The sequence below is a fragment of the Panthera leo genome, chromosome A3, assembly GCF_018350215.1.
Source record: "Panthera leo isolate Ple1 chromosome A3, P.leo_Ple1_pat1.1, whole genome shotgun sequence".
NCBI lineage: Eukaryota > Metazoa > Chordata > Mammalia > Carnivora > Felidae > Panthera > Panthera leo.
This window is the reverse complement of record NC_056681.1, coordinates 104,049,850-104,076,026: the sequence shown is the minus strand read 5'-3', so window position 1 is coordinate 104,076,026 and position 26,177 is coordinate 104,049,850. Positions and strand designations below refer to the sequence as shown.

At 40.1% G+C, this 26,177-nt stretch overlaps 1 protein-coding gene and 1 non-coding gene across 6 annotated transcripts in view; one reads left to right on the top strand and one right to left on the bottom strand.

Annotated features, from left to right (window-relative positions):
• Positions 1–21,069, bottom strand: part of NPHP1 (nephrocystin 1) — a 59,604-nt gene extending 38,535 nt beyond the window's left edge. Inside the window, exons 1-10 of one of the 5 annotated variants that reach the window (XM_042933077.1) lie at positions 20,955–21,069; positions 17,735–17,808; positions 12,215–12,275; positions 10,702–10,826; positions 8,457–8,685; positions 8,054–8,155; positions 4,651–4,751; positions 4,287–4,329; positions 2,666–2,753; positions 978–1,072 (exon numbers count right to left, since the gene is read on the bottom strand). In XM_042933077.1, coding sequence (XP_042789011.1) covers positions 978–1,072; positions 2,666–2,753; positions 4,287–4,329; positions 4,651–4,751; positions 8,054–8,155; positions 8,457–8,685; positions 10,702–10,826; positions 12,215–12,275; positions 17,735–17,808; positions 20,955–21,023 — 987 coding nt within the window. In that variant the 5' untranslated portion in view covers positions 21,024–21,069. The remainder of the gene's footprint in view (positions 1–977; positions 1,073–2,665; positions 2,754–4,286; positions 4,330–4,650; positions 4,752–8,053; positions 8,156–8,456; positions 8,686–10,701; positions 10,827–12,214; positions 12,276–17,734; positions 17,809–20,954) is intronic. The other 4 variants (XM_042933078.1, XM_042933080.1, XM_042933081.1 and 1 more) reach the window with 4 other exon arrangements.
• Positions 21,070–23,483: 2,414 nt separating this feature from the next.
• On the top strand, positions 23,484–23,587 carry LOC122216723. The gene has a single exon (XR_006201072.1). It is a non-coding gene; the product is annotated as a U6 spliceosomal RNA (small nuclear RNA).
• The last annotated feature ends 2,590 nt before the right edge of the window (positions 23,588–26,177 follow it).

Genomic DNA, 26,177 nt, shown 5'->3' with positions numbered 1-26,177 from the left:
AGCCTGAAGCCTGTTTCGGATTCTGTGTCTCCCCCTCTCTCTACCCCTCCCCTGCTCATGCTCTGTGTCTCTCTGTCTCTCAATAATAAATAAACGTTAAAAAAATTTTTTTTAAATAAAAAAAAGAAATAAAAGCTGAATATTTAGTTCTCTGGGTACAAGTTCATAAAATTAAATGCCCTTCATGCAGGTTCTAGTACACTAAACAGACCAAATGCAACATTATTATTGACTTGAAATAAAAGACACTTTATACACTAAGGAGGTTCCAGGCAAAGTTCAGGTTGAGAGGAGAAAATTCTACACCACTCTCCCCACAAAACCTAACCACGCTGGGTCCTCTTATTTTTCCCTTGAGGCTCTGAAAAAGGGAGGGAGAGAGGGCAGAAGGTCAACGGGAAGGGGGGTGATGTGCTCTAATGTGGTTCAACTCTGCTAAAAGGGAGGAGGCTAGAATTAAATATAAAGACTATTTCCCACTTCAAATGCTCAGAATACCAGGAATCCTTTACTCCAAGCTCTCCCCAAAACAAGTATAATCATAAAAGACTTGGAACTTCCTCATTCCAAGTTACTCCAACACTTACTGAGTTATCATGTGCCAGGCACTGTTCTAAGCCCTTCACACATATAATGTAATTCAGTAACCCTATGTTGGAACTATTATTATTAGCATTCCCTTTTCTTCAGATGAAGAAATTGAGGCAAAGAATGATTCAGAGAGATACCTAGTATTATTTCCTTTGTAACAATGGGAGAAGAGAGCAACAGAGAAGATAAATAAAATAAAGTCAAGATAACAAATCCAAGTTTTGTCTTAGCAATGAAGTTATCACTGAGTGTTTAAAAATTAAAATACAGAAACAATTTTTTTTTTATTTTCAATACTGCATTAATCAATTTACATGTTATTCACATACTTGCAACCATGATAAAATCTGGAAAGGTGTAATTTTATTGATAGCGACCATACTCACCGTGCCTGCTTTAGCATCCCACATTAGATCTCTGAAGGCCAGCTGTGAAGGAGTGAGCTCTGGTTGTAAGAAGTAACTTGCTTGAAATTGATTCCCTGCAAAACCACGTTTTCATTTATTTTCTTACAAAGAAAGGAATGAAATCCTAAGCCAAAAATCTATAATGCTATGCCACAAATTTAGGAAACAGACATCCAAAATGCCAAGGTACCTACTGGAACTTGCTTTCTAAGGCATATATGCCAATGGAGATTTATTTATGTGTAAAAACAACAGTAGAAGATATAGAAGCACATAAGGGCTGATCTTAAAGCAGTTTTAAGAAAGATCTCAGTGGGTTAGGGGAGATGGGCTAGATAGGAGATGGGTATGAAGAAGGGCACTTGTGGTGAGCACTGGGTGTTTTATGTAAGTGATGAATCACTAAATTCTACTCCTGAAACCAATATTGTACTGCATGTTAACTAAAATTTAAATAAATAAGAAAAGAAAAACTCCTGTTACTAGAGTACATCTCTGCAATATAGCTGGTTAAAAAGGAGAGCTTCAGAAAAAAACAAAACAAAACAAAACAAAAACTTTTAGGCCAGTAACATGCCCTGTCATGAAGATGATCCATTCAAATGTTTTTGTAAAATGCAGAAAATCTGTGAATACCTTTTAGAAAAATATGTAATCATTAATTTCGTTTCTTAAGACAAAATCATTTTTATAGTGTTCTCCCATACATTAGTTGTGAAGAATACTGATTATAAAATCATTTATTCATTTGAGAAATCATTTCTGAGTTCCCACTGTGTGCCAGGCACTCTGCTAAGACCTGCAAATACTCACAAAGTATGTGAGTCAGAGAAATACAGCCCCTGCCCTCATTAGTTTACAGTTGAGTGGGGGAAATAATAAAAACAAAATAAGTAGAAGAGGTTAAGTAAAATAATTATAAATTAACGTAGGTCCATAAAGCGTGCTCAAGCGGAAGGGTGTAGGGGGCACCTACATTAGTCAAAGGAGACCTCTCCAGGAAGGTGGAATTGCCCCTGGGATGGATGCAAAGGATGGGAAGGAGCTGCGCATTCAGGGAGGGCTGAGAGCCTTGCAGCAGAGGAACTCAAAGCAGCCCTTCCACAGATAACACAACACTTCAGGCTATACAGGAGATCCTCCCCAACATTATTTCTCTTTACCGAGCTTACGGGCAAATGTTGTCAAGTACAGAGAAATCCAAGAACGAATAAGAAAACGGAAATGAGAGTGGATAATAGCTCTTCAGAAAAGTCTTTCTGTGAAGAAATGGAGAGAAAGGGAGGCTTTGGCTAGAATGAGGGAGGGTGAGAAGGGCTGGTTTTCTTAAAAGGTGCAGGTATCAGGTGTGCTGGTACTATGACGAGGGAAGAAGCCAGTGTGGGGAAGGGCGGCAGGCTGCAGATACACGAAAGGGCTAACAATTAAGAATCATTGTTTTTGAAATAAAGCAAAGGGACTAAAACCCAGAGCACACAGGCTGGCGGCTGACAGGGTCAGGGATCCTTCCTCCACTGTCACAGGAAAGATGAAGGAAAAGATGAGCACCAAAGAGATGTGATATTCAACATCCTTTTAAGCAACTCGTTTTGGCTAAAACCAGAAAATAAATCCCAAAGCCTGACTGCTTAACTACAAATTTGTGGTGGCTCACAGACGCGTGTTACCTTCCTCCAGAAGCTGGAAGAGCATGGAAGGCCTGAACCCTGAGGGAATAGCTCCCATTGTGGTTAGCACATCAATAGTGTTTATCTGCTGGAGACAGTAAAAACCAAAATCAGTTGCTTGTTTTCATTCGTGTCTCCTCACCTCTATAATACTTTCTCTTATTGCTATAGCAACTACAACCCAAAGTAGGAAAACACAAACATGCAGACTTCAGTGGACAAATACAGCAACTTAGCCCCAAATTCCTGAGGATGCCATCATCGAATCCTGGCCTCTCCCAAGGACCTAAGCCCTACGCAGTGCCCAGCTCTGAGCTCCAGACCAGCTGTTTCCTGTACATCTTTCATCAAAATGTCCCTCTTCCTGTCCTGCTCTACAGCATGCTGCCACGTAACAGGTGAGTTAACGTCGCAAACTGATACTCACTGAAGAATTCATGTCTTTTTTTTGTATATGTGTACGCACACACATACATACACGAGTACGTCCATGTAAGTGATACATGGTGTAAAAGGTCAGAAAGGATATTTACTAAACTATTAATGGTGATTACTTCTGGGAGGAAAGGAGTGGATTTTCACTTGGTTATGTAACTTTTTAAAATGATAGGAATGGGGGGGCACCTGGCTGGATCAGTCAGTTGACTGTCCGACTCTTGATGTCAGCTCAGGTCATGATCTCGTGGTTTGTGAGTTTGAGCCCTGCATCTGACAGCCTAGAGCCTGTTTGGGATTCTCTCCCCCTCCTCTCTCTCTGCCCCTACCCTGATCATGCTCTCTATCAAAATAAATAAACTTAAAAAAAAACTTTTAAGGGGCGCCTGGGTGGCTCAGTCGGTTGAGCCTCCGACTTCGGCTCAGGTCATGATCTCGCCCTCTGTGGGTTCGAGCCCCACGTTGAGCTCTGTGCTGACAGCTCAGAGCCTGGAGCCTGCTTCCGATTCTGTGTGTCTCTCTCTCTCTGCCCCTCCCCTGCTCATGTTCTGTCTATCCCTCTCTGTCAAAAAGAAATAAAACATTAAAAAAAATTTTTTTTTAAACCCAAACTTTTAAAAAAAATTTTTTTTTTTTTAACGTTTATTTATTTTTGAGACAGAGACAGAGCATGAACGGGGGAGGGTCAGAGAGAGGGAGACACAGAATCCGAAGCAGACTCCAGGTTCTGAGCTGTCAGCACAGAGCCCGACGCGGGGCTCGAACTCACGGACCGCGAGATCATGACCTGAGCCGAAGTCGGCCGCTTAACCGACTGAGCCACCCAGGTGCCCCTAAAAGCCCAAACTTTTAAATGATAGGAATATGGATAATTTCTCACTTTTTTGAGCTTTTTAGAATTTTTCATATCTACTGGAATTTAATATCTTTACCCAAATGATAGAAAACTCAGGCAGAATCAATAAGAAATAGTTGCAAGCCCTCAATTCTACTCTTCTTACAGAAGAGGCCTAATGAGACATATTACATGAACCGTATGTTTTATGCTCTGTACATTTCGTGCCCTGTACCCTGTTTAAGATCCAAAGCTATCTTCCAAAGTCTCCATCCTGTTTTGAATCTGAACTCTATCAGAACTATTAGGTAACAAAACAAGACATCGTTTAACAGGACAGGCAATACCAACCTCCGAGATAGCTTTTCGGACAGCATTCCAATGAGAATCAGTTCTGGGGGAGAAAAAAAAGCAAGGTGAATGCACAGACAGCCCACGACTATTTACGCAATTAGCATCATTAATCAAAGAACAAAATATTTAATTGTCAGTAAGTTCTAAAAACTTAGAAGTCTCTAAAAGAAACCGAGATAGAAAAATATCATGCACTAAAAATAATCACAAAATTAAAGTAGTACTGAAGCAAACAGTAATATGAAAAGCCCAGTTCTCAAAATGCAAGTTATCTCCATTTCAAGAGATTCTTGAACTATTTACAATAGTAAAAAATAAAAAGTTCCTTAAACTCACTTTGATATCCTTTCCCACCTTTTACCTTTGTTTAACTTCTGCCCCTTCTGCTGTTTGGTCCCCCACCTCTGTATCTTCTTCGCTGCCTTCTTCACTTGAGTCTTGGCCTTCTTCTTTATTATAGGGCTGAAAAATTATTGAAATATCAAGTGCTTTTTATCTCATGCAAAAATCAACCAATAAAAGACTTTCAGAAAGGCTCAACTATTGACAGGAATGTACACGGTGGGTAAAATAAGAAATCAGTGGGAAAACTGTTTCAACACATTGTTGATAGCTTTGCTAGTTGAAAAAATTCCAAGGATAGAGGTAGAGAGCAAGTTTAACCAAAATAAATTCCAGATGGAAATTATTCCAATGGAAACAAAGAAGACAGAAATAAAAGAACTAGAAAAGAAGAAAATAATCTTGAGATGGGGAAGGCCTTTCCAATTACAATACCAACACCAAAAATCATAAATGACATGGAAATACTGACAGACTTAGCAACATAAAAGATAAACATGGTTGAAGGTCACCAAAGAAAATCTCTATCACAGATTTCCAAGGGTTAATACCCTTATTCTGAAAATATTACAAACCTCTTATAAATCACAATTTTTAAAATCTTAGAAGAACGGCCAAAAGAACTAAAAAAAGGCAATTTACAAAGTAGAAGTAGAGATGGCCAGAAAGCATAGTAAATGATGCTCAACCTCACTGGCAGCACAATGAATGCAGATAAAAACCAACAACGAGCTTCTTTTTGCCTTACCGCCATGGCGTAAAGATTGGGGGCAGCCATCACAGGCACATGCGTAGGGAAACAAGTACTCTCAGAGGCTGGGGACGGGAGTACAAAGAGGCAGAACTTTGCTGAAGGGCAAACTGGCACATTAAATCAAAATATAAAGGCGTAAACCTTTTGCACCAGCAATGAACACCTAGGACTTTATCTGAAGGGGATAAATCAGACGAACCTACAAAGACGTCTGTGTAGATTGATCACCACATAGGCTGGTACCTACTGTCCACCATTTCTTTTGTAACAGAATCCCTGATTTTAGCAATGAGCCAGCTAGAAGTCTACGTATTCCAAACCCTGCTTGCAGCTGAGTGTTACCAGGAGACTCCATTCTGATCAAGGAGATATCACTGGAAGTTTTTTTTGCATAAATTCTAGGAAATCGTCTTAAAAAGATAGCAGCTCATGCCTTTTAGTCCCCTTTCTTCTTTCGCTTCCTGGAATCATTAAAAGATCTAGCAGCCAACTTAAACTAACGAGATAACCCTTGGAAGGGCTGCCTCCCACTTAAGTACAGAGCGAAATATTAGATGGGGTGTTCAATATGCTTTGATTGCTGGCCTCCACACTTCTTCCACGTGTAAGAGAAATATGCTTCTACCTTATTTAAGCCACTATTTGGGGGGTCTTTTGTATCTCATAGTGGAAGCTAATCACAGCTCCGTGCAACATAGTTCTCATAGGTTGGAAACAACATGTACATCTACCTGAAATTGGAATACTATGCTACCATTGAAAAGATGATCTAACTTGAACCGTGCAATACAGCAGCCATTGCCATGTGGGACTACGGACACTTGAAGTGTGACCAGTTCACACGGAGATGTGCTGTTTGGGTGTAAAACACACACTGGAATTTGAAGACTTGGTATGAAAAAAAAAAAAGGAAAGATTTTTTAATATTGATTATAGGTTGAAATGATAATATTTTGATATATTAGATAATATAAATATGCTATTAAAAATCACCTGTTTCTTTTTCTTTTTTAATGTTTATTTATTTGAGAGAGAGAGAGTGGGGGGAGGGAGAGGCAGGGAGAGAGGGAGAGAGAGGATCCCAATAAGGCTTCTCTGTGCTGTCAGCACAGAGACCAACACGGGGCTCAATCTCACAACCTGAGCTGAAATCAAGAGTCAGAGGCTTAACTGACTGAGCCACCCTTTTTTAGGTACTTCCTTTTTTCCTTTTTTTAAATGCATGTCATATAATAAATATACATATATGATATATATACAATGAAATATTAAAAAGAAAAAAATATATATATATATATTTGGTCTTTATTCCCAGTTCTTGGCAAGAGTTCCTAAAACTCTTGGAATTTCCTGAGTGACAGGAATGTCTGATGTTATTCCTCATAAGTCCCTTTCAATCAGACTTGAGTTTATTCTTGAGGTAATGCGGTGGGGTGGGTGGGGTGGAGGGCAGGGTGCCAGAAGAACCAATCATGTGATTAGAAGGTTGGAACTTTCAGGGCACCATCCCACCAGCCCTCTCACCTTCGGGGAGGATAAAGGAGCAGGAAACTGAATTCTATCACCAATGGCCATTTAATCAATCATGGCTATATAATAAAACTTCCATAAAAACCCCGAAAAGACAGGGTTTAGGGAGCCTTCCAGGTCGGTGACCACTTTGAAGTGTTGTACTAGTGGGCGTGGGAAGTCTGGAGGGGGGTGGTGCCCAGACCAGAGAGGGTACGGGTAGGAAGATCCAGGTGGCACTCTCCCCATGTCCCAATACCTTGCCTATCCGCCCCTTCCATTTGGCTGTTCCTGAGCTGTAGCCTTTATAATAAACTGGTAAACACAAGGAAGGCGTTTTCCTGAGTTCTGTGAGTCCCTCCAGCAAATTATCAAACCTGAGGAAGCGTGTATGGGAACTGAATCTACAGCTGGTCGCTCAGAAGTACAGGCCCCTGGGACTTGTGACTGGCATCTGAATTAGGGCAGCTCGTGGGGTGAGCCCTTAACTTGAGGGGTCTGCGCTAACTCCAGGAGTTAGCGTCAGAATTGAATTGAATTGTTTGGACACCTGGTTGGTTGCAGAGAGCTAATGTGGAAAAACAACACATATTTGGTGTTAGAGAAAAATCACACTATTAGTGTTAGAAATGGCGTCAGAAAACAAAGGCATCTCAGTGTGGTCATGAGAAAACTTAAAACTGCATTTCTAGTCTGCATTATTTTTCCATTGGACAGCACCGATCCAAACACATATCTCTATATATTGGCAAAGAAAATGACCATGCTATATAGTGAAACATTAAAAAGAAATAGGTTGCAAGCATGTATATAGCATGTTTACCTCCTAGTAAGGGATCATATATTAGCGGAAGTTAACCCAAAGTTAACTGTGGTTTCGTTTGACAACAAACAATAAGCTGCTATTAATTTTTATGATCAGCATTAATCCACAAAGCACTTTCATTGTGTCATAACCAAGGCCTTACCTGCACAACGGCACTTCACAGGTCCCCATGACTGTTAAAACAAGATTTTGCCAGTCCCTGTCCCTCTAAAATTAAAGTAAATTCTGTATCAACTCATTCACCGGTCGACTGATAAAAGAATAGAGCTTAATATTTTATTAAAAATGCAAGAAAAGTTTTGAAAAAAGGAAGAATAAACAAAAAAGACTAACCTCCAAGTAGGTTCTGGGAATGAGACCTTTGTTTCCTTTGGTATTCTTAGCTATCCACCAACCATCAGGTTTTTTTTCAATTACAAGGAGAATTTCTCCCTTCTTAAATCAAAACAAGTAAAAAATGCTAAATTAAAATTTACCCCTAACTCAGGAATTATCCACATTGAAACTACTTTCAAAAATAGAATAGCATTTAATTTTACTATTTTACTACCAGGTAACATTGACAACATAATCTCACATGACTACTGCCTGTAAATCATAAGTTATACTTATTTTATTAAAATAGATTGAGTCTTTAAAAACGATACCAGGAATATGTAATATAGATATATAAAGTTTTCTTATTCTGTTAGGTATGCATAACTATCCTTAGGTTAGGTTCTAGTCTTGTTTCTACCTTAAATGTAAGGTCCCCAGCTTGCTGAGCAGTAAAATCTCCAATAGCAATGTATTCTTTGCTTGTGGCCTGTTGCTGGGATTCATGTTCCTGTTTCTCTTCGTCTTCTGTTTCTTCTTCGTCCCCAGTTTCTTCACTTTCTTCTTCTTCATCATCATCCTCTTCTTCAGCTTCTTCAGCTTCTTCAGCAGAATTGTCATCTTCCTCTCTTTCAGGAAGTGCCCCAATTCTGTGAAAAATAATTCAGAGATAGGGATTACTTGAAGTAATGTGTAAGAACGGATCAACATAACTTCTACATATAGAAGATCTTGTCCATATTTGGAAATAAGTGCATGTCCCATATCCCTTATACGTTCTATTCTGTTCTTTGCATTCTTTTTTCTTTTTGTGCATATTTGAACGTTTTTTTTCTCTTTGGGTTCATTGATCTTTTCCTCTGTTGTATCCAATTTTCTGTTAAACCATTCAGTATTTTTTGTTCATTTCATATTTTATAAATTTGAGTTTCAGAATTTCCATTTGGTCTCTGTTAGTTGCCATTTCTCTGCTTGATTCCTCCCTATCCATCCAAGCTATCCATCTTTTCTAGCAAATTCTTTAACTAATTGAAAATAGTTGTTTTAGAGTTCTTATTTGTTAATTTTTGCATTTGGGTCATCTGAGCTTCTACTGATTATTTTGCCTCTTTATTATAAGACATTTTCCACCTTTTTGAATCTGTATTTAATCAGACTGAGAAATTTCTCAGCCACTATTTCACTAGACATTTTACAGTTGTACAATGTTCATTTATTTCCTACATTTGAATTTTCTTAAAATACTCTGCCTTTTTCTATTTCATCCTTATTTTCTTCTATTTTTAACATATTAATCATTATTTAGAAGTCCTTACCAGCTAACTATATTATCTAGTCAGATCTAGGTCTGCTTTTAGTTTTGTTTTGTTTTTTTATTAGTGGACATTGCGGATGAGACAGTTTGAGACTTCAGATTATGTCATCTTCCTTTACAGAGTGTTGAATTTTGTGCTGTTACACACTTAAATTATCATGTTCCTGTTAAGGTCTGGCTTTCGGCCTCGAGTTCTACTTCAGTTTTGTCTTTATTTCAAATCACAGTTCTTAGTATTAGGGCGTTTTCCTTACTCCTAGAGCATGGGCCTTCTGTGATCTCTACTAAATGCCTGAAGCATTCACCACTATCTCTTTACTCTAGCTAGGTACAAACTCCAATATTTTTCCAAGACTGTTTGACTTCCAGAATCTTTTAAGCTCTCAGTCTCCTAGCAGGTGTTTTCTGCCAATGCTTCTGGAATCATGCTCTGTGTAGACCAGGATTCCATTCAGATTTCTATAGTTGTCTCTTGCAACACCCTCCTCTCTTCCTACAAGTCCCACTGGCCTTGGCAACTCCAAAATTTGATCTCTGCCTCCTGAGCTCAGTGACACTGGTGTTTTCTGTTTAGGCTCTACCTTCCTGCACCACAGCCCATAAGTTTTCTCAGGGAGAGGGTCTGGGTAAATGTAGGACTCACTTCTTGTGCTTCCCTGTATTAAGGACATCAGCTGTTTTTGTAGATTTTGTCCAGATTTTGTGGTAAACAACCACAGTTGTTTACAGTAGGAAGGTTAAGTCCAAAACCAGCTACTTTGTCATTCTCAGTACTAGAAATCAGTGAAAATTCTAGAATCCTTGTATCTAAATCCTTCAGCATTTTCCCCAGGATATAGTGTAAAAGTATGGGAGCGGCACATGAAGAGTCTAAATAGTTAATTGTTTTCCTTCTTCCTTTCCACAAACTGGGTTGGTTTGTTTATACCATCAATTTTCTTTCTGCTTTGTAAAAGCTGTTATTAACATCCACTAAGGCAGAAAAGCAATGTATGTTTCTACCTCTAATATTTTAAGTTTATGAAGGAAGGAAATATGCAAATAATCCAAATAATTTCTTTTTACATATCAACACTGACATTAAAGCATCATCCTTATTTTCTAACATGTGTTTACTTAGTTGTTCGGATCTCTCCTTTGTCTCCCTAACTAAATTGACTGACTCCTACTTCTTTACATCTTTTATGGGATCTAAGACTTTCTACTATACACAAGAAATACATGTCAACTGATTATACTTGTCATCACCATTCATTTATATGTATACTCTTAATAGGTCTTTATTCTGAGTCAGACATTAAAACTGTTGGTGATAATGCCTGAGAGAAAGAAAGTAAAGAAAGAGGCATACTCAGTTATATTTTCTCTATTTATGGACACAGCAAGCTCCTGCAGTTGGTGGGTAAGCTTATCCAAAAGACTGTGTTCATCCTCTTTTTTCTGATTGTAGTTCCCAATAGGTGCCGGTTCATCAGCCTATGAGAGAATATAAGTTTATTTCACTGAAAAATTTCTTTCAATTTCCTATTATATTTATTTTAGAAGGAAAAAAAACACTCTAGTAAGTTCTAGAAGACAAAGTAAATGTTAACACGAGACTAGGCCTACCTTAGAATAATATTAAAAGAAATGTAGATTATTATGTTGAAATGTAACCCAGATGAAAAAACAAAATGATACTCCTTGGTTTTTTGTTGTTTTCTTGCTAGCTAGAAAGTTTGTTTTTGTTGTTTTCTTGCTTGCTACCCTCTATGGTCAGTAAGAGCTAGGTTCCAGACAGAAGATAGGCTTTGGAGTCAAAAAGACATATGCCAATCCCAAGTTCGGAAACTGACTGGCAGTGAGACATTGAGAAAGCTGCTTCACTTTTGGGAGCCTCAGTTTCCTCACCTGTGAAACAGGATACTTAGATTTTTAAATTTAGGGTCAGCCTGACTCCTAAATTCAGGAGTTTTATGTCACTGGAGAATTTCAGAAGAAATGCTCAGATGCAGTAAAGGAGATTCATACACAAGCAGGGAGATGACTTTTAGATGCCCTCCACTTTACATGCTCTGTGAGACCCTGGCCCTGGACACTAAGCTGAATGAAGCTCAGGCTCATACTAAAAGAAAAAACCCTGAAGGGACTTCCAAGAGTAAATTCTAGCCTTGGCTGTTTTCTGCAGAGTCACTGACATTAGAGCTGCCGTGTGATACAAGAAGCTTCTTTAGCACTTACGCTCCAGGCCAGATTATGTACTCTCCCCACAGTGTAATTAAAATGAAAACAACTCTATAAGGGAAGGGAAGCAAAAAGAATATAGAAACAGGGAGGGGGACAAAACATAAGAGACTCTTAAACACGGAGAACGGACAGAGGGTTGCTGGAGGGGTGGCGGGAGGGGGGATGGGCTAAATGGGGAAGGGGCGTTAAGGAATCTACTCCTGAAATCATTGTCGCACGATATGCTAACTAACTTGGATGTAAATTAAAAAAATAAAAAATAAAATAAAATAAAACGAAACGAAATGAAGTAAAATAAAATAAACAAAACCCAAAAAACAACTCTAGCCTGTAAAACATAAAACTTACACAATGCAAAAATAAAGATAACTTCTTCCTCGATCTTCTGAGTCCTCAGTGCTGGGTAAGTTCACCAAAGCTGAACTCTCCTCAGCATTTGGAGCCCTGGCTTTTCTGTTCCAAAGCACACCCTCAGCATGCCGGCAGGGCGAGTCAGCACGAGCCGCAGGTAGACTTCACCACCGCTAAAGCAAACCCAGGAACTTAACCACTCTAATGAATTCCCACTTCACGAAAACATCGGGACAAAAACAGGGTTGGGGGTTTTTTTTGGTAATATTATAAACCGTAACACTTACTTTGTTCAATTTTTGAAGAGCATCTTTATTTTCATCTATCGCCTGTTTTAATTGGATACACCTAAATTTTCAAAAAGAAAGGAAAAAAGTATGAATTTTTCTAATGTCAGACTAGACATTATTTCATGGAATCCATTATTTCATGGAATCATACATAAGTCTTTAAGCGGGCAAGGCGATTAGCTATTAGATGAATGATGTTAAAAAATTCACCTGTAACTGCCTTCCTACCCACCGGCTTGGGTGATACTCACGTGCTCTAAGGTACACAGGTATGACAGCCAAGGCTCAGAAAGCTTATGTGACTCTGAGCTTCGGTTTCCTATCTCTAAAATAAGGAAAGCACTGGACTTCAAACTGCTTCTTCAGCTCTGAAGTCCCATGAACTGAGGGCCTAGCTGAGAAGACATGAGTAATGGCGATAATATCCAAGTTTTACTGCCCACCAGGCACGGTGCCAGGCACTTCACAAGAGCACCACCTCCTTTGAGCCTCGTACCAGCTCTCACTCCGGTGGAAGGAAGTGAGGTTCTAAGGGGCGGCCACAGCTAGTCAGTGGTAGCGTAACACGCGAGGGCAGAGCTTAGGATTCTAGAGCCGGCCTCGTCCCACCACGGCACATTCCCCTTTTGAGCGTCGCCTGTGCAGACGGGTACGCTGTTTTGATTATTCCACAGACGGCTCATGTAATTTGGCTTAAGTCTTAGACCCAAATAAGAAGGATAAAAATGACTGAAAATGGGCTACATCTAATAGCGAGGGTTATCGAAATTCAAATGCTTTCTCAAACAATAACCTACAAGAGCCAATATTTTTTATGTGCTTTGAGTAATTGTTTTTTTCTCACAGAAGCTAATGACATGAAATAAGCAGGAAAAAAGGGGACAAAAATCATTTGTGAAGGAGGCAGAAACGAGAAGTGAAAATATCAAACTGCGGTTGACCCTGTTAGTTACTTATCCCATCAGGGTCTACGCTGGCGGGGTCGGTCCCACACTGACACCTAAGTGCTCAGGACCCATCATGGGTGGGGTGGGTGTGTGGCCCAGCGCTGGCCGACAACACAAGAAAGAAGTATGTTGGGCGCTGTCTCCCATTTTATCCTCCCTGGTGCAGCACGTAAAGAATCCTTCACCCTTTCTGTTTTTAGATGCTGATGCTTGGGGACTCTGTAAAGGTGAAGGGAGCCATCGCCGACTAGATGAGGATGACAGAGCACAATGAGAGCAAGAGCTGGGCCTTGAGGACCTCACGAGCCACTCATCCACAGTGGGGGAACCTACTTCCAGACTTTTTGTGCAATGAGATTGACAGTAGAGCCCCTAGTTTTAACAGGCACCCTGTTACTCAGACTAAAAGGATCCTGAGACCTAGATTCAAAAATTTCTCTTCACCACCTCCTGAAGCCCCACCAAAACTGATGAAACATTTTAAAAGGTAATAAACCCTGAATGTAGGAGAATGAGAGAGAGACCACCTGTCAACAAGACATTTCAACAAATTTCTGCCGCACGGAAAAGAGATGGAAGCATGTTCTCGGAAGAGGCCCCTAAGAGGAAAAAGATCTGCCAAGGAGAGGATGCCACGATTTGGGTCAGCAGGTAGGAAGGATCGGGGAGAGAGGGGTAATTAAAGTGCGTCTAAGGGAATGTATTATGAAGTTCTACAGATGAAGACATCCACAATGGCTGGGATTTGCTTTATATATTAATTATGTTATGTCATTTTGTATTATGTTATGTTATATTAATCAAATGATATCCATAGCATCTAAGCTATAAAGGCAACCAATCATTTTTTAATGCTTATTGGGGGGGGGGGTGGGGGAGGGCAGCGAGAAGGGGAGGGGCAGAGAGAGAGGCAGAGGATCCGAAGCGTGTTCTGCGCTGACAGCAGAGTCTGATGTGGGGCTCAAACTCACGAACCATGAGACGGTGAGATCATAACCGGAGCTGAAGTCAGACACGTAACCCACTGAGCCACCCAGGTGCCCCTAAAGGCAATCAGTCTTAAGACAATCTAAGGGCTTTATATTATTTAGGGAGAGAGTAAAGATACTGATTAAGTTTAGATTTAGTTAAGGCCTTTTATAAGAAGTCTGATTTTTTAAAGAGTCTGTTCACAGAAAATCTGAGCCAGCTAGCTTCCCCTCTCTCTTATCTCACCCCCCTCTGCTGTCCCTCCTTACCAGAGGATTCATCTCTAAAAAACAAAATGAATGAATGGCCTGGGGAGAACTACAGCTGCCAAAGAAGTTTCCTGTACGCCAGGGTTAAAGCCCACTCTATTCTGGCACGGACACGCCTCAGCTTAACAGTTAGTTCCCAGCCCCCTGAAATTCTCTGCCCACGTACAAAGAATTTCACTCTCATTCAGGGGATAATACTGTAGGGAAGTGACCCTATACATACAATAGTAGAAGAATCCTGGACTGCCATCTAGAATAATCACACTAGTCCCTCATTTCTTAAATAAAAATGAATAACCCAAGGACCACCAGATACATTAAAGAAAACCAGCAACATGGATGGTCAAATTTAAGACTAACTGAAATTAAATAAATAAATAAGTAGTTGCGAGTCCAGAAGAACCAAAGACAAGAGAAATCCCCGGGTATAAACAAAAAGACAAAGAAATGAAAACTATTAATGGGGAGATAAGAGACCAAGAGGAATAGTCCAGAGGGTTTAATACCTCAGTCAAAGGTTTTTCAGGAAGCAACAAACGGAAGTAGAAAAAAAAATCTTTTAGTAAAAGAAAATCTCTCAGAGCTTATAAGAGACAAGACGTTTCAAGTTGAAAAGACCCACTAAGTGTTTAGCAGGATAAAAAACAACACTTAAATAGGTTGTGATGAATTTCCAAAGCACCAAGGTGGAAGAGAAAAGCCCCACACAGGTCAATCATAAAGGAATATCATCATGGGGCCCCTGGGTGGCTCAGTCAGTTAAGCGTCTGACTCTTGATTTCGGCTCAGGTCATGATTTCATGGTTTGTGAGATCAAGCCCCATGTCTGATAGCACAGAGCCTGCTTGGGATTCCCTCTCTCTCCCTCTCTCTGCCCTTCCCCTGCACCCATGCTAGCATGCACGCTCTCTCTCTCTGTCAAAATAAATAAATAAACATTAAAAAAATAAAGGAACTATCATCAAACTTATTCACATCGCTGAATGCAAAGAAAACCAACAATGTCCTCAAAGGTTTAAGTAGAAATGATTTTTATTTTATAACCAGACAATTAATCAAACATAAGGGCTAACTGACGTTCTCAGACATACAAATGTCAATGTGAATTTTTTTTAAATATATGAAATTTATTGTCAAATTGGTTTCCATACAACACCCAGTGCTCATCCCAAAAGGTGCCCTCCTCAGTACCCATCACCCACTCTCCCCTCCCTCCCACCCCCCATCAACCCTCAGTTTGTTCTCAGTTTTTAAGAGTCTCTTATGCTTTGGCTCTCTCCTACTCTAACCTCTTTTTTTTTTCCTTCCCCTCCCCCATGGGTTCCTGTTAAGTTTCTCAGGATCCACATAAGAGTGAAAACATATGGTATCTGTCTTTCTCTGTATGGCTTATTTCACTTAGCATCACACTCTCCAGTTCCATCCACGTTGCTACAAAGGGCCATATTTCTCAATGTGAATTTTTAAATGATTGTGACAGGGATCTCTTTAAACACAAAGAAGACTATTTATAGTTACTTGGGTTTAAAAATAATTATCAGTTGGGGCACGTGGGTGGCTCAGTCAGTTAAGCCTCCGACTTCAGCTCAGGTCATGATCTAGTGGTTCATGAGTTCCAGTCCCACCTTGGGCTCTGTGCTGACAGCTCACAGCCTGGAGCCTGCTTCACATTCTATGTCTCCCTCTTTCTCTGCCCCTCCCCAACTCATGCTGTGTCTCTTTCTCAAAAATAAACATTAAAAAAAATTATTATTATTAGTTTATTAAAATAAAATTTAAAAACCCAGTCTTCCCTGGGACTTCAAATTCAGCCTATAAATCTTATTCTATTTTAAAATCTAGTAGGGGTGCCCAGGTGGCTCAGTTGGTAAAGCGTTTGACTTCAGCTCAGGTCATGATCTCAGGTCACAAACCCATGGCTTGTGGGTTCGAGCCCCGCATCAGGCTGTGTGCTGAGAGCTCAGAGCCTGGAGCCTGCTTCGGATTCTGTGTCCCTTTCTCGCTCTGCCCCTCCCCTGGTCGTGTTCTGTCTTTCTCTCTCTCTCAAGAATAAATAAATAAATACAAATTTAAAAAAAACATTAAAAAAAAGTAGATACTATATAAGTTTAAAAAATAAAATAAAATCTAGTAAAGCAAGTATTATCAGCTTCACTTTTTCTTTATTATTTGATTAATTCAATTTGAACTAAACAATCTTAATTAATATAGTTAATTAAATTCCCTTCAACATTTTAAAATTCATTTTATTTTGCTTTTAAGAACTTTGAATGCCTGAATTAAGTAAAACTTTTCAAATGATTCAATGAATCCTTTAATAAAATGAATTTCATGTTCTTTTGAATGTTATACACACTTCTAAGTACCCAAAATATACACATTATCTTAATGACGTCCTAAAATTGAATACAAAAGTATCAATAGTCTAATTTGACCTAGTTCATCATGTCTATGTAATGTTAAACTTGATTTAATTTTCAATTCCTCCAGGGTTAAAAGAAAAAGTCAGAATAAAACAAAAAACACCCAAGAGAACAGTTTTCCCATGTCAAGGGAGTTAAGGTCATTATCCTAAGCAAGGTGGGATTCCTTAATAGAATTTTCTGACCAGGTCCCAGGAGGCTACAGGAGGCCAAGGATCTACCATAATTCTGCCTCAGTCACTATCTTGAATCTGAGCAGTTTTTATAGCTGCTGTCGCAACCTTAATCCATTACTCAGATTTAGGTTAGTTTTTCTAGATCCAAGTTATACCATGATCTAATTCTTCATTTGATTGCCTGCATCTCCACTGAGACTGCAGGGAATTTCTCTCTGACTTGAGTGAATTCTGCCTTTCTCAGTGGTCTTCAAACATTTTTACGGCCTGCCCACTTTAATGTCTTACAGCAAAGTAATGTCAGACGTATTAACAAAACCCTGTGAACAAAACCCTGTGAACCCTCACCTATATTAATAAGTATCTCATGGTATGATTGTGAAAATTAATCAAGAAAAAGGTTTTAGAGTGTGGACCACACTGCTTGGTCCGTACAGAGTACAGAATAAATGTAAGTTGCTGCTTTTTAACAAGTGTAATTCTCTATTTAATCTTACCATTCCAATATCTACACCTGGGAGATACAGATACTTGCAAGAAATATTTTTAAATACGTTTTGGAAAATTTCATTAGTTATGACCCCAGTATTATTTCCCATTATTATTTTGACTTTTGAGACACTGTACAATAAAGGAGTGAAAGAACACGTCAAACAATTTCTATGCTATAAATCCTGCCCAGTGAAATGTAAGTGTGGTTTCTGGAAAGCTTATATAATTTAGTGGGTTTTACCTTTGGTAAATATCTCGCCTTTTACTGGCTTCTAGAGCTTCTTTCAATTGACTCTCAGAAAGCAAGCCATCAACCTACAATAAACAGAGACTGTTAGATTATATTGCTAAATACCGTATGACCTCAGGAAATAAAATTTTAATTCTTTGTTCCCAAGATCTCACAATGAACACTTTTAAACATATAATGAAGTTGAAAAAATTTCACAGTGACTCCCCATATACCCCTACCTAGATTCTACCATTAATATTTTACTATACCTTTTGATCAATCCATCTAATTTTTTAATGTATTTGAAAGCAAATTGCAGTCATGAATACACTACCTCATAAATGATGTACCACAGGCATCGCTAACTAGAGTTCAAGGTTTGGTATAAAACTTACATATAAAATCTTAAATATACATTTGCTGAGTTTTGGCAAATGCATACACTCAGGTAACTCTAACCCCTATCAATACACAGAAAATTACCATTACCCCAGAAAGTTCTCAGAAAGGATGTATTCTCTTGTGTCACCCTTTCACACGGCGTGTTTTTGAGATACTGCCATATTGTATCATTAGTTTATTCCTTTGTTGCTCAATAGTATTGTATGACTATGCCACAAGTTTGCTTATCCTCATTCTTCTACCTTACACCTTGACTTAGTATTTTCTCAACACCTTGTGTACCTTTGCCAATGTACCCACAAAAGAGGCACAGATTTCTTTCGGGTTCTTTTCTAAAGATGACGCGGGGAAGGCAAAGTGGATGCAAGAAGAGAACTTCAAATTCACTAGCTTCTTCTCTCCTCCTCCTATTTTGCATCTGAGTGTTAGTTACGAAATGCATAGCTGGTGACAGAGTCAGTGCTAACAGGCATGACCCAGATGGGCTCTTGATTACTTGTCCATGGACATCAAGTTGGAAATCTGTTCATGTTTTGCATCAGGTGTCCTCTGTGGAGACAGATCTTCCCTATCAAAGAGTCCTTCCCAGACACTCGGGCTATCAGAAGACTCCTGAGCTAAGTCTTCTCTAGGGTCACTAATCTTTGTAATTGTTTTGTTTGTAATTTGTCTTTGTTTTAGTAATAATTTTTTGTAATCTACTTCTGAAACTTTCCTGGTTCTCCCAAGACCTCACTAAATTTAAAATCAGATACAGAAACATAGTAAGCATCTAGCCAGGGCTCAGTTTAAGTCAAAGCCTCATCAAGTTTTATTTCCACCAGAAGAGCATGTTGCTTTTATTGTACGACTGTAAGCCCAAAAGTCACTTATATCCATCAAATCTTTTGTCCTTTTTTTAATTTTTATTTTTTAAAGCTCATTTATTTATTTCGAGAGAGCGAGAGCAGGGGTGGGGCAGAGACAGAAGGAGAGAGAATCCCAAGCAGGCTTCGCACTGTCAGCGCAGAACCCCATGTGGGGCTTGATCTCACGAAGTGTGAGATCATGACCTGAGCCCAAAACCAAGAGTCAGATGGTTAACCAACTGAGCCACCCAGGCACCCCTCTTTTGTACTTTTTAAATGGGAATCCACAGCACCTGGGTGGCTCAGTCGGCTAAGCGTCCAACTTCAGCTCAGGTCACGATCTCACAGTTCGTGGGTTCGAGCCCCGCGTCGGGCTCTGTGCTGACAGCTCAGAGCCCGGAGCCTGTTTCAGATTCTGTGTCTCCCTCTCTCTCTGACCCTCCCCCATTCATGCTCTATCTCTCTCTGTCTCAAAAATAAATAAATGTTAAAAAAAAAAAATTAAAAAAAAAAATAAATGGGAGTCCACAACTGGACCAAATATGAGCACTCAGTAAATCTCTTATCTGTCAAAGATTAGAAAATAATTCTATTCAGTAACAGATCAAATGAAAAAAAAAGTAAAATTATCAAAGCAAAATAAGAATTTTAGAAAATAACAAACCATTAATTACTACTTACTTTTTTTCTTATTTTTTAAAGTTATGCACATTTGGTGTAAAAATTATGAAAATATCAAAAAGTATGAAGAGAAACAAAGGGGAGGGGCAGAAAGAGAGACAGAATCCCAAGCAGGCTCTGCACTGTCAGCTCAGAGCCCTATGTGAGGCTTGAACTCACAAACCATGAGATCATGACCTGAGCGGAAATCAAGAGTAGGACGCTTAACTGACTGAGCCACCCAGATGGCCCTTCTTCAATCTTTTTTCTATATGTATTATACTTAAAATAATTCTACTGAAATACTGTATATTCAATTTTATATTTGATATTTTTTCTAACTTGACATTTTATCACAAATATTCTAACACACTAAAATCTTTTAACAAAATTTTAATCATACTATTTTATCCCATCATAAGTTATTTACCCATTCCCCTATTACTGATCATTTAAGTGATATCCAGTCTAAGGAACACCGTGATGGATACTTTTATACATCAATTTCTGTCCCAATCTTTTTATTATTATGTATGGCAAGTCCCTGGAAATGTAATTTCCCAGCCTAGGAGCATGAATATTTGCCACATCTTGTCAAATTGCTTTCCAGAAATGTTGTACTTTATACTCTAGAGCAGTGTATATAAGTGCCTGTTTCATCACACCCTCCCCAGTACTGACTATCGTGATTTTTTAAAAATGTTTGATATTTTATTTACAGTTATGTTATTTTTTAAGTTAACTTCTCTCATGTTTATGGCTTCCCTGTATTTCTTCTTCAGTTCATGTCCTTCACTCATTTGTCGGAACCTAATATTTTCCTTACATATTAGGTCTATTCTTTAACATCTATTTCGTTTTGAGTTCATGTGACGCAAAAACGGCTTCCACTGGAAAAAGGCTCAAAGGTAAGGAGGCATGGAGAGTGGAGGAAAGCGATGGGCGCAGAGATACTTGGAAATGGTTATTGTTACGTTTAACTTTGGAAGCGAGGTTGGTTAAGGGAGTTACTATGTTGGAGAGTGGTTAAGGGAGTCATTAGGCTGGAGACTGAGATGTGAGGGGCAGGGGTAAGGCGCTTAGTCGATGGTCAAGATTTTCGGGAGGTTCAGCTTCCGGGGGTTGGACTAGGAGCAAGAGGGGTTAGAATCGGGGTTTCGCTTCAGGATGTTGGGGTGGAGGAGGGAGCGCTACAACTCGGGAAAGTAAGTGGGTTGGGGTAGGCTGCCAGGATTAAGGTACACCCCAGATCTCGCCCGCCACTAGAACCCAGGCTGCCTCGTGGTGCCCAGGCCCCCGGCTGGACAGCCAGACGCTACCTGTAGCTTCAGTTCCTGAGTGCGGCGCTGCAGGGCCCGCAGAGGATTACGCGGCCGCCTAGCCAGCATCTCCCTCGCCTCTGCTCCGGGCGCCCTCCCGGTCGCCAGGGAAACCACGGCGGCGGGTGGGCCGGTGACGCAATCACGGCGCGCCCGCCTCTCAGCCCTGGAACCCGCAGGCGAGTGGAGGAGGGAGGTGGAGGTCGTGCCCTGTCGCAGTAGCCACCCCTCCGCGCCGCAGGTCCTGGGCTCTCAGGTCAGGCCCGGTGCCCAGTAGTTCTCTTTTGCCGGCCAGTTCCACAGGACGTGGGTGGAGGTGGGGGAGAATGCTCCACGGCGTCGGAAACTACATGTCCCACAATACCTCAGTGTTACCACGGCAATGCTGTTGGGGGTGTCGGTGTAACGGCATTTGTTCTCTCATAACCAGTTTTGCTGAACTAATCTTAAGGTATAATTTAAGCGTCATAAACTCTTAAATTAACAGCAAGGGTAGCTTTCCTATGTGGCCTACACTGTCACATCAAAGGACAGGTTTTATATTCTTCGCCGTTTGGGGCGTTGCTGGTTTCATTTCACCTTAGTGTTGCACGTTATCACGTTGTCCATCCTGAGTTCTGTGAGGATGGTGATTTTGTCTGTCCTACAGCAGGTACGCGAGCGAATATTATGATCTCCATTTTACTCCTCCTCTCAGAGAGATTGTAATAACATTTCCCCAGATGGTTCTGAATCCTTTAAGTCCAGTTCCCAAACTTTGCACTAACTACACCGAGTACAAATGATGACATGAGCTCACTTTGCAAAGGATGAACTTCACTAATATAAATGAATGCTCTTCTGTACGACGAACAAGTTGATTCCACAGGTCCAGCTACTATGCTACTTATTTGTGTACTTTTTTTTTCAAATATACCTAGAGAGAAATGACAAGTGCCCACCTCACTGAATTTTCACATTGAACCCACCTTCAGGTAACATCACCCATATAAGGATGCCGAACATTACCAGAACCCTAGGTAGTTCTCCCTTCCTAATCCCTACCCACCTCCACTGCCTATGTCCAAAGTAAATACTATACTAACTTGTAACAAAAATTTGTTTTGCCTCTTTGGAACTGTCCAGTGTAATCATGCATTGTGTACTGGCATCCTGGTGGGCTTTTTTCACTCAACATGTTATTTGTGAGATGCATCTGTATCATCATGTGTAGTTGTAATTTGTTCAGTTCTTTTGCTCTCTGGTATTTTATTGTGTGATACTCTTAATATACTCATTCATTCCACTGTGGCTGGACATGTGGGTAGTTTCCAGTTTAGGGCTATTATAAACAATGCTATTACATACATATATACGTAGTACGCACAAGTATACAGTGCTCGGCCACAGGGCATGCTTTATGTTCAGCTTTAGTAGATCCTGCCTATTTTCCCAAAGTTGTACTAATTTACTCCGTACCTATATGAGTTGTTGTTCTTCATATCTTGACAATAATTTGGTATGATCTGCTTTTTTGTAGCTCATGTCTTTAGTTTGAGTTAACTTCTGCATTATGGCTCATGATACTTAAAAATTCACATAAATGGCCCAACGTAGTATCTTCATTAAAAAGATTTGTAACAGTTGGGAATGCAAGCTGGTGCAGCCACTCTGGAAAACAGTATGGAGGTTCCTCAAAAAACTAAAAATGGAACTACCCTACGACCCAGCAATTGCACTACTAGGCATTTATCCACGGGATACAGGTGTGCTGTTTCGCAGGGACACATGCACCCCCGTGTTTATAGCAGCACTATCAACAATAGCCAAAGTGTGGAAAGAGCCCAAATGTCCATCGATGGATGAATGGATAAAGAAGTTGTGGTATATATATATATGTACACACACACACACACACACACACACACACACACACACACACAATGGAGTATTACTCAGCAATCAAAAAGAATGACATCTCGGGGCGCCTGGGTGGCTCAGTCGGTTGAGCATCCGACTTCAGCTCGGGTCATGATCTCACAGCTGGTGAGTTCGAGCCCCGCGTCGGGCTCTGTGCTGACAGCTCAGATCCTGGAACCTGCTTCGGATTCTGTGTCTCCCTCTCTCTTTGCCCCTAACCCACTCGCATTCTCTGTCTCTCTCAAAAATAAATAAACATTAAAAAAAAAAAAAAAAAGAATGAAATCTTGCCATGGAACTGGCAGGTATCATGCTAAGTGAAATGAGTCAGTCAGAGAAAAAAATCATATGATTCACACCTATGAGGACTTTAAGAGACAAAACAGATGAACATAAGGGAAGGGAAACAAAAATAATATAAAAACAGGGAGGGGGACAACACAGAAGAGACTCATAAATATGGAGAACAAACTGAGGGTTACGGGAGGGGTTGTGGGAGGGGGGATGGGCTAAATGGGGAAGGGGCACTAGGGAATCTACTCCTGAAATCATTGTTGCACTATATGCTAACTGATTTGGATGTAAATTAAAAAAAATAAAAAATAAAATTAAAAAAAAAGATTCGTAACAGTGCTCACGTGGGCAGCTCGTACACTAAAACTGAAACCGTAAGGAGATTAGTATGGCCTCTGTGCAAGGATGACAGGCAAATTCCTGAAGCGTTCTATATTTAAAAACATTTTTTTAAATGTTTATTTATTTTTGAGAGAGAGAGTGAGAGACTAAGCACAAGCAGGGGAGGGGCAGAGAGAGGGAGGTATAGAATCCGAAGCAGGCTCCAGGATCTGAGCTGTCAGCACAGAGCCAGACGCAGGGCTCAAACCCGAGAACTGTGAGATCAGGACCTGAGCCAAAGTTAGATGCTTAACCAACTGAGCCACCCAGGTGCCCCCTGAAGCGTTCTGTGTGAAAACAAACGAACAAAAAAACAGGTTTATCACAACAAATGAGAAAGGAGTGCTATTGTAAGAGGTAAGCAAAATCCATCATTTATGAAATCCTTATTTAAATATGTATGTATAAATTAGAAAAAAATATTGTAGATCAGATCTATAAGGATTTCCATATTTTAAATGGAAAAGTTACAGTCATGAATATGGTATAATTCTATGTTGGTAAAAATAAACAAATAAACCCCCTACATGTGTGTATATGTATGAGCGATGAGGAAGGATGCAAAAAAGCTGATTACTCTTATTCATCTCAAGTGAAAGATGACTGATTTTATCCATTTTGTACTATATTCAGAGTTATAACCATTTATTCCTTTAAGTCCTGGATCAGCATCATCAACATCATCTAGGAGCTTGTTAGAAATGCATATTCTCAAAAAAGAAAAAATGCATGTTCTCAGGCCCCATCACAGACCTACAGAATCAGAACCTATGTTTAATAATACCTCAGTGTTTCATGTGCACTTTCAACGTTGAGAAATAGTATTTTTTTTTAATGTTTTATTTATTTTTGAGACAGAGAGAGACAGAGCATGAATGGGGGAGGGGCAGAGAGAGAGGGAGACACAGAATCGGAAGCAGGCTCCAGGCTCTGAGCCATCAGCCCAGAGCCCGACACAGGGCTCGAACTCACGGACCGCAAGATCGTGACCTGAGCCGAAGTCGGCCGCTTAACCGACTGAGCCACCCAGGCGCCCCAAGAGAAATACTATTTCAATAGTATTTAGTGTGCTATAAGGGATGAGAGTACTCAGCTGCCTTCTTTTTCATAAATTTACGTTTCTTTTGATTTGTGATGCTCAGCATAGTCACATTAACAGTCTTTGCTTCTCTCTTGCCATCATGAAAACCAAAGTAACCTAAAACACGAAAGGTTGGTAGTAAGGTTGCCAAAACCAAAGCAAAGCATGATGACTATTTCTCCTGAGAACAAGCCATTTTGTAAAACTATGATTTTCTTCCAACTCTGTTAAAATGAATATTAACTTTGTATTGCTACCTCACAGGAGACACTGAAAACGTATTCAATGGCTTTTGAGAGGCTCATTATGTACAGTTAGCAGAACTAAGTAGTTAGGGATCCGCTAATGAGAGATTACAGCAGAGGACAGAGAAAGTTGCCTACTTCAGGACCGTAAGACAATCCACCTCAAATAAAAGTGTCAAATATTTATGAGCACCTTGGTGCAAAGCGCTGGTTAGACCTGTGGTACAAGATGTTTAAGGCACTGGCCTCAAAGAGCTTATGAGCTAGGGTGGTGGACTAGAATCATGAAGCTGTACCAACTACCAAAGATTGCCATGGAAGTGCCACCTGGCATGCAGAATTTCCTGCCAAGTGAACCGTACACATGGGATTTGAGTTCTCGAGTAAGATTACCAGTGAAAACACCCACTACACACTTGAAAGGGTGAAGCTGGAAATAAAAGGATCAGGTAGGATAGAAATACCTTAGAGAGGGTTCTGCTTGGATGTGTCCATTAAGCCTGGGGACTGGCTTGGAAACCAAAGGGAAAGGATAGAGCAGAGGCCCAAGGATTGAAGTTTCAGGAACTTGAAGCAGTAGTAAAAGTTTGGGAACGTGGGTAATTTTATGTTATTAGGGAAGTATGGCAAGAATAATTTCCAGGGAGAAACTGGCATTATCAAATACTCTGGAGGTGAAAATTAAAAATTCATAAATGGCCGTTCGATAACAATGGCTCTGGAGCATGCAGAGGGCAGACTCCAGGAATTTAATGGGCAAAGCATTTAGGAAGTGATAGTAGGCCATTTTTTCTAATTAGCAAATGATGGGGCCAACCAAAGATTTTTTTTCCAAAGTCAAGATCTGTGCAGGTTTATAAAAAGAATTTGGAAAGCAGGGATAGACTGCAGGTGCTAGAAATACACTGTGTCCTAGAGAACAAGGAAGGGGGCTGAGAGATGCAGAATTCAACAGAGGCCAAAGAGGAGTCAGCCTTGGAAGCGATGTGTGCATCTTCTCTTGTGAGAAAGGAAAAGCCAATGAGATAAAGCCTCCAAACCAGTGGTTTTGAACCACTGCTGGGCATCACAATCACTTGGCGAGCTTTAAAAAGCCCAATGCTCAGGCATACCCCAAACTACATAAATGGAAATCTGTGGCATGCTGAAATTTTTAAGGCTCTCTAGATGATTATATTGTGCAGCCCTTTTGAAAACCACTGCCCTTCAACAGAGCTATTGAGAGGAAGAACAATGAGGGAATTCTAGCCTAATGGCCTCTATCTTCTCATATGGTTGAGAAGCAAACTGCAGGCCAGATGGGATAAGCTCTAAGAACCAACA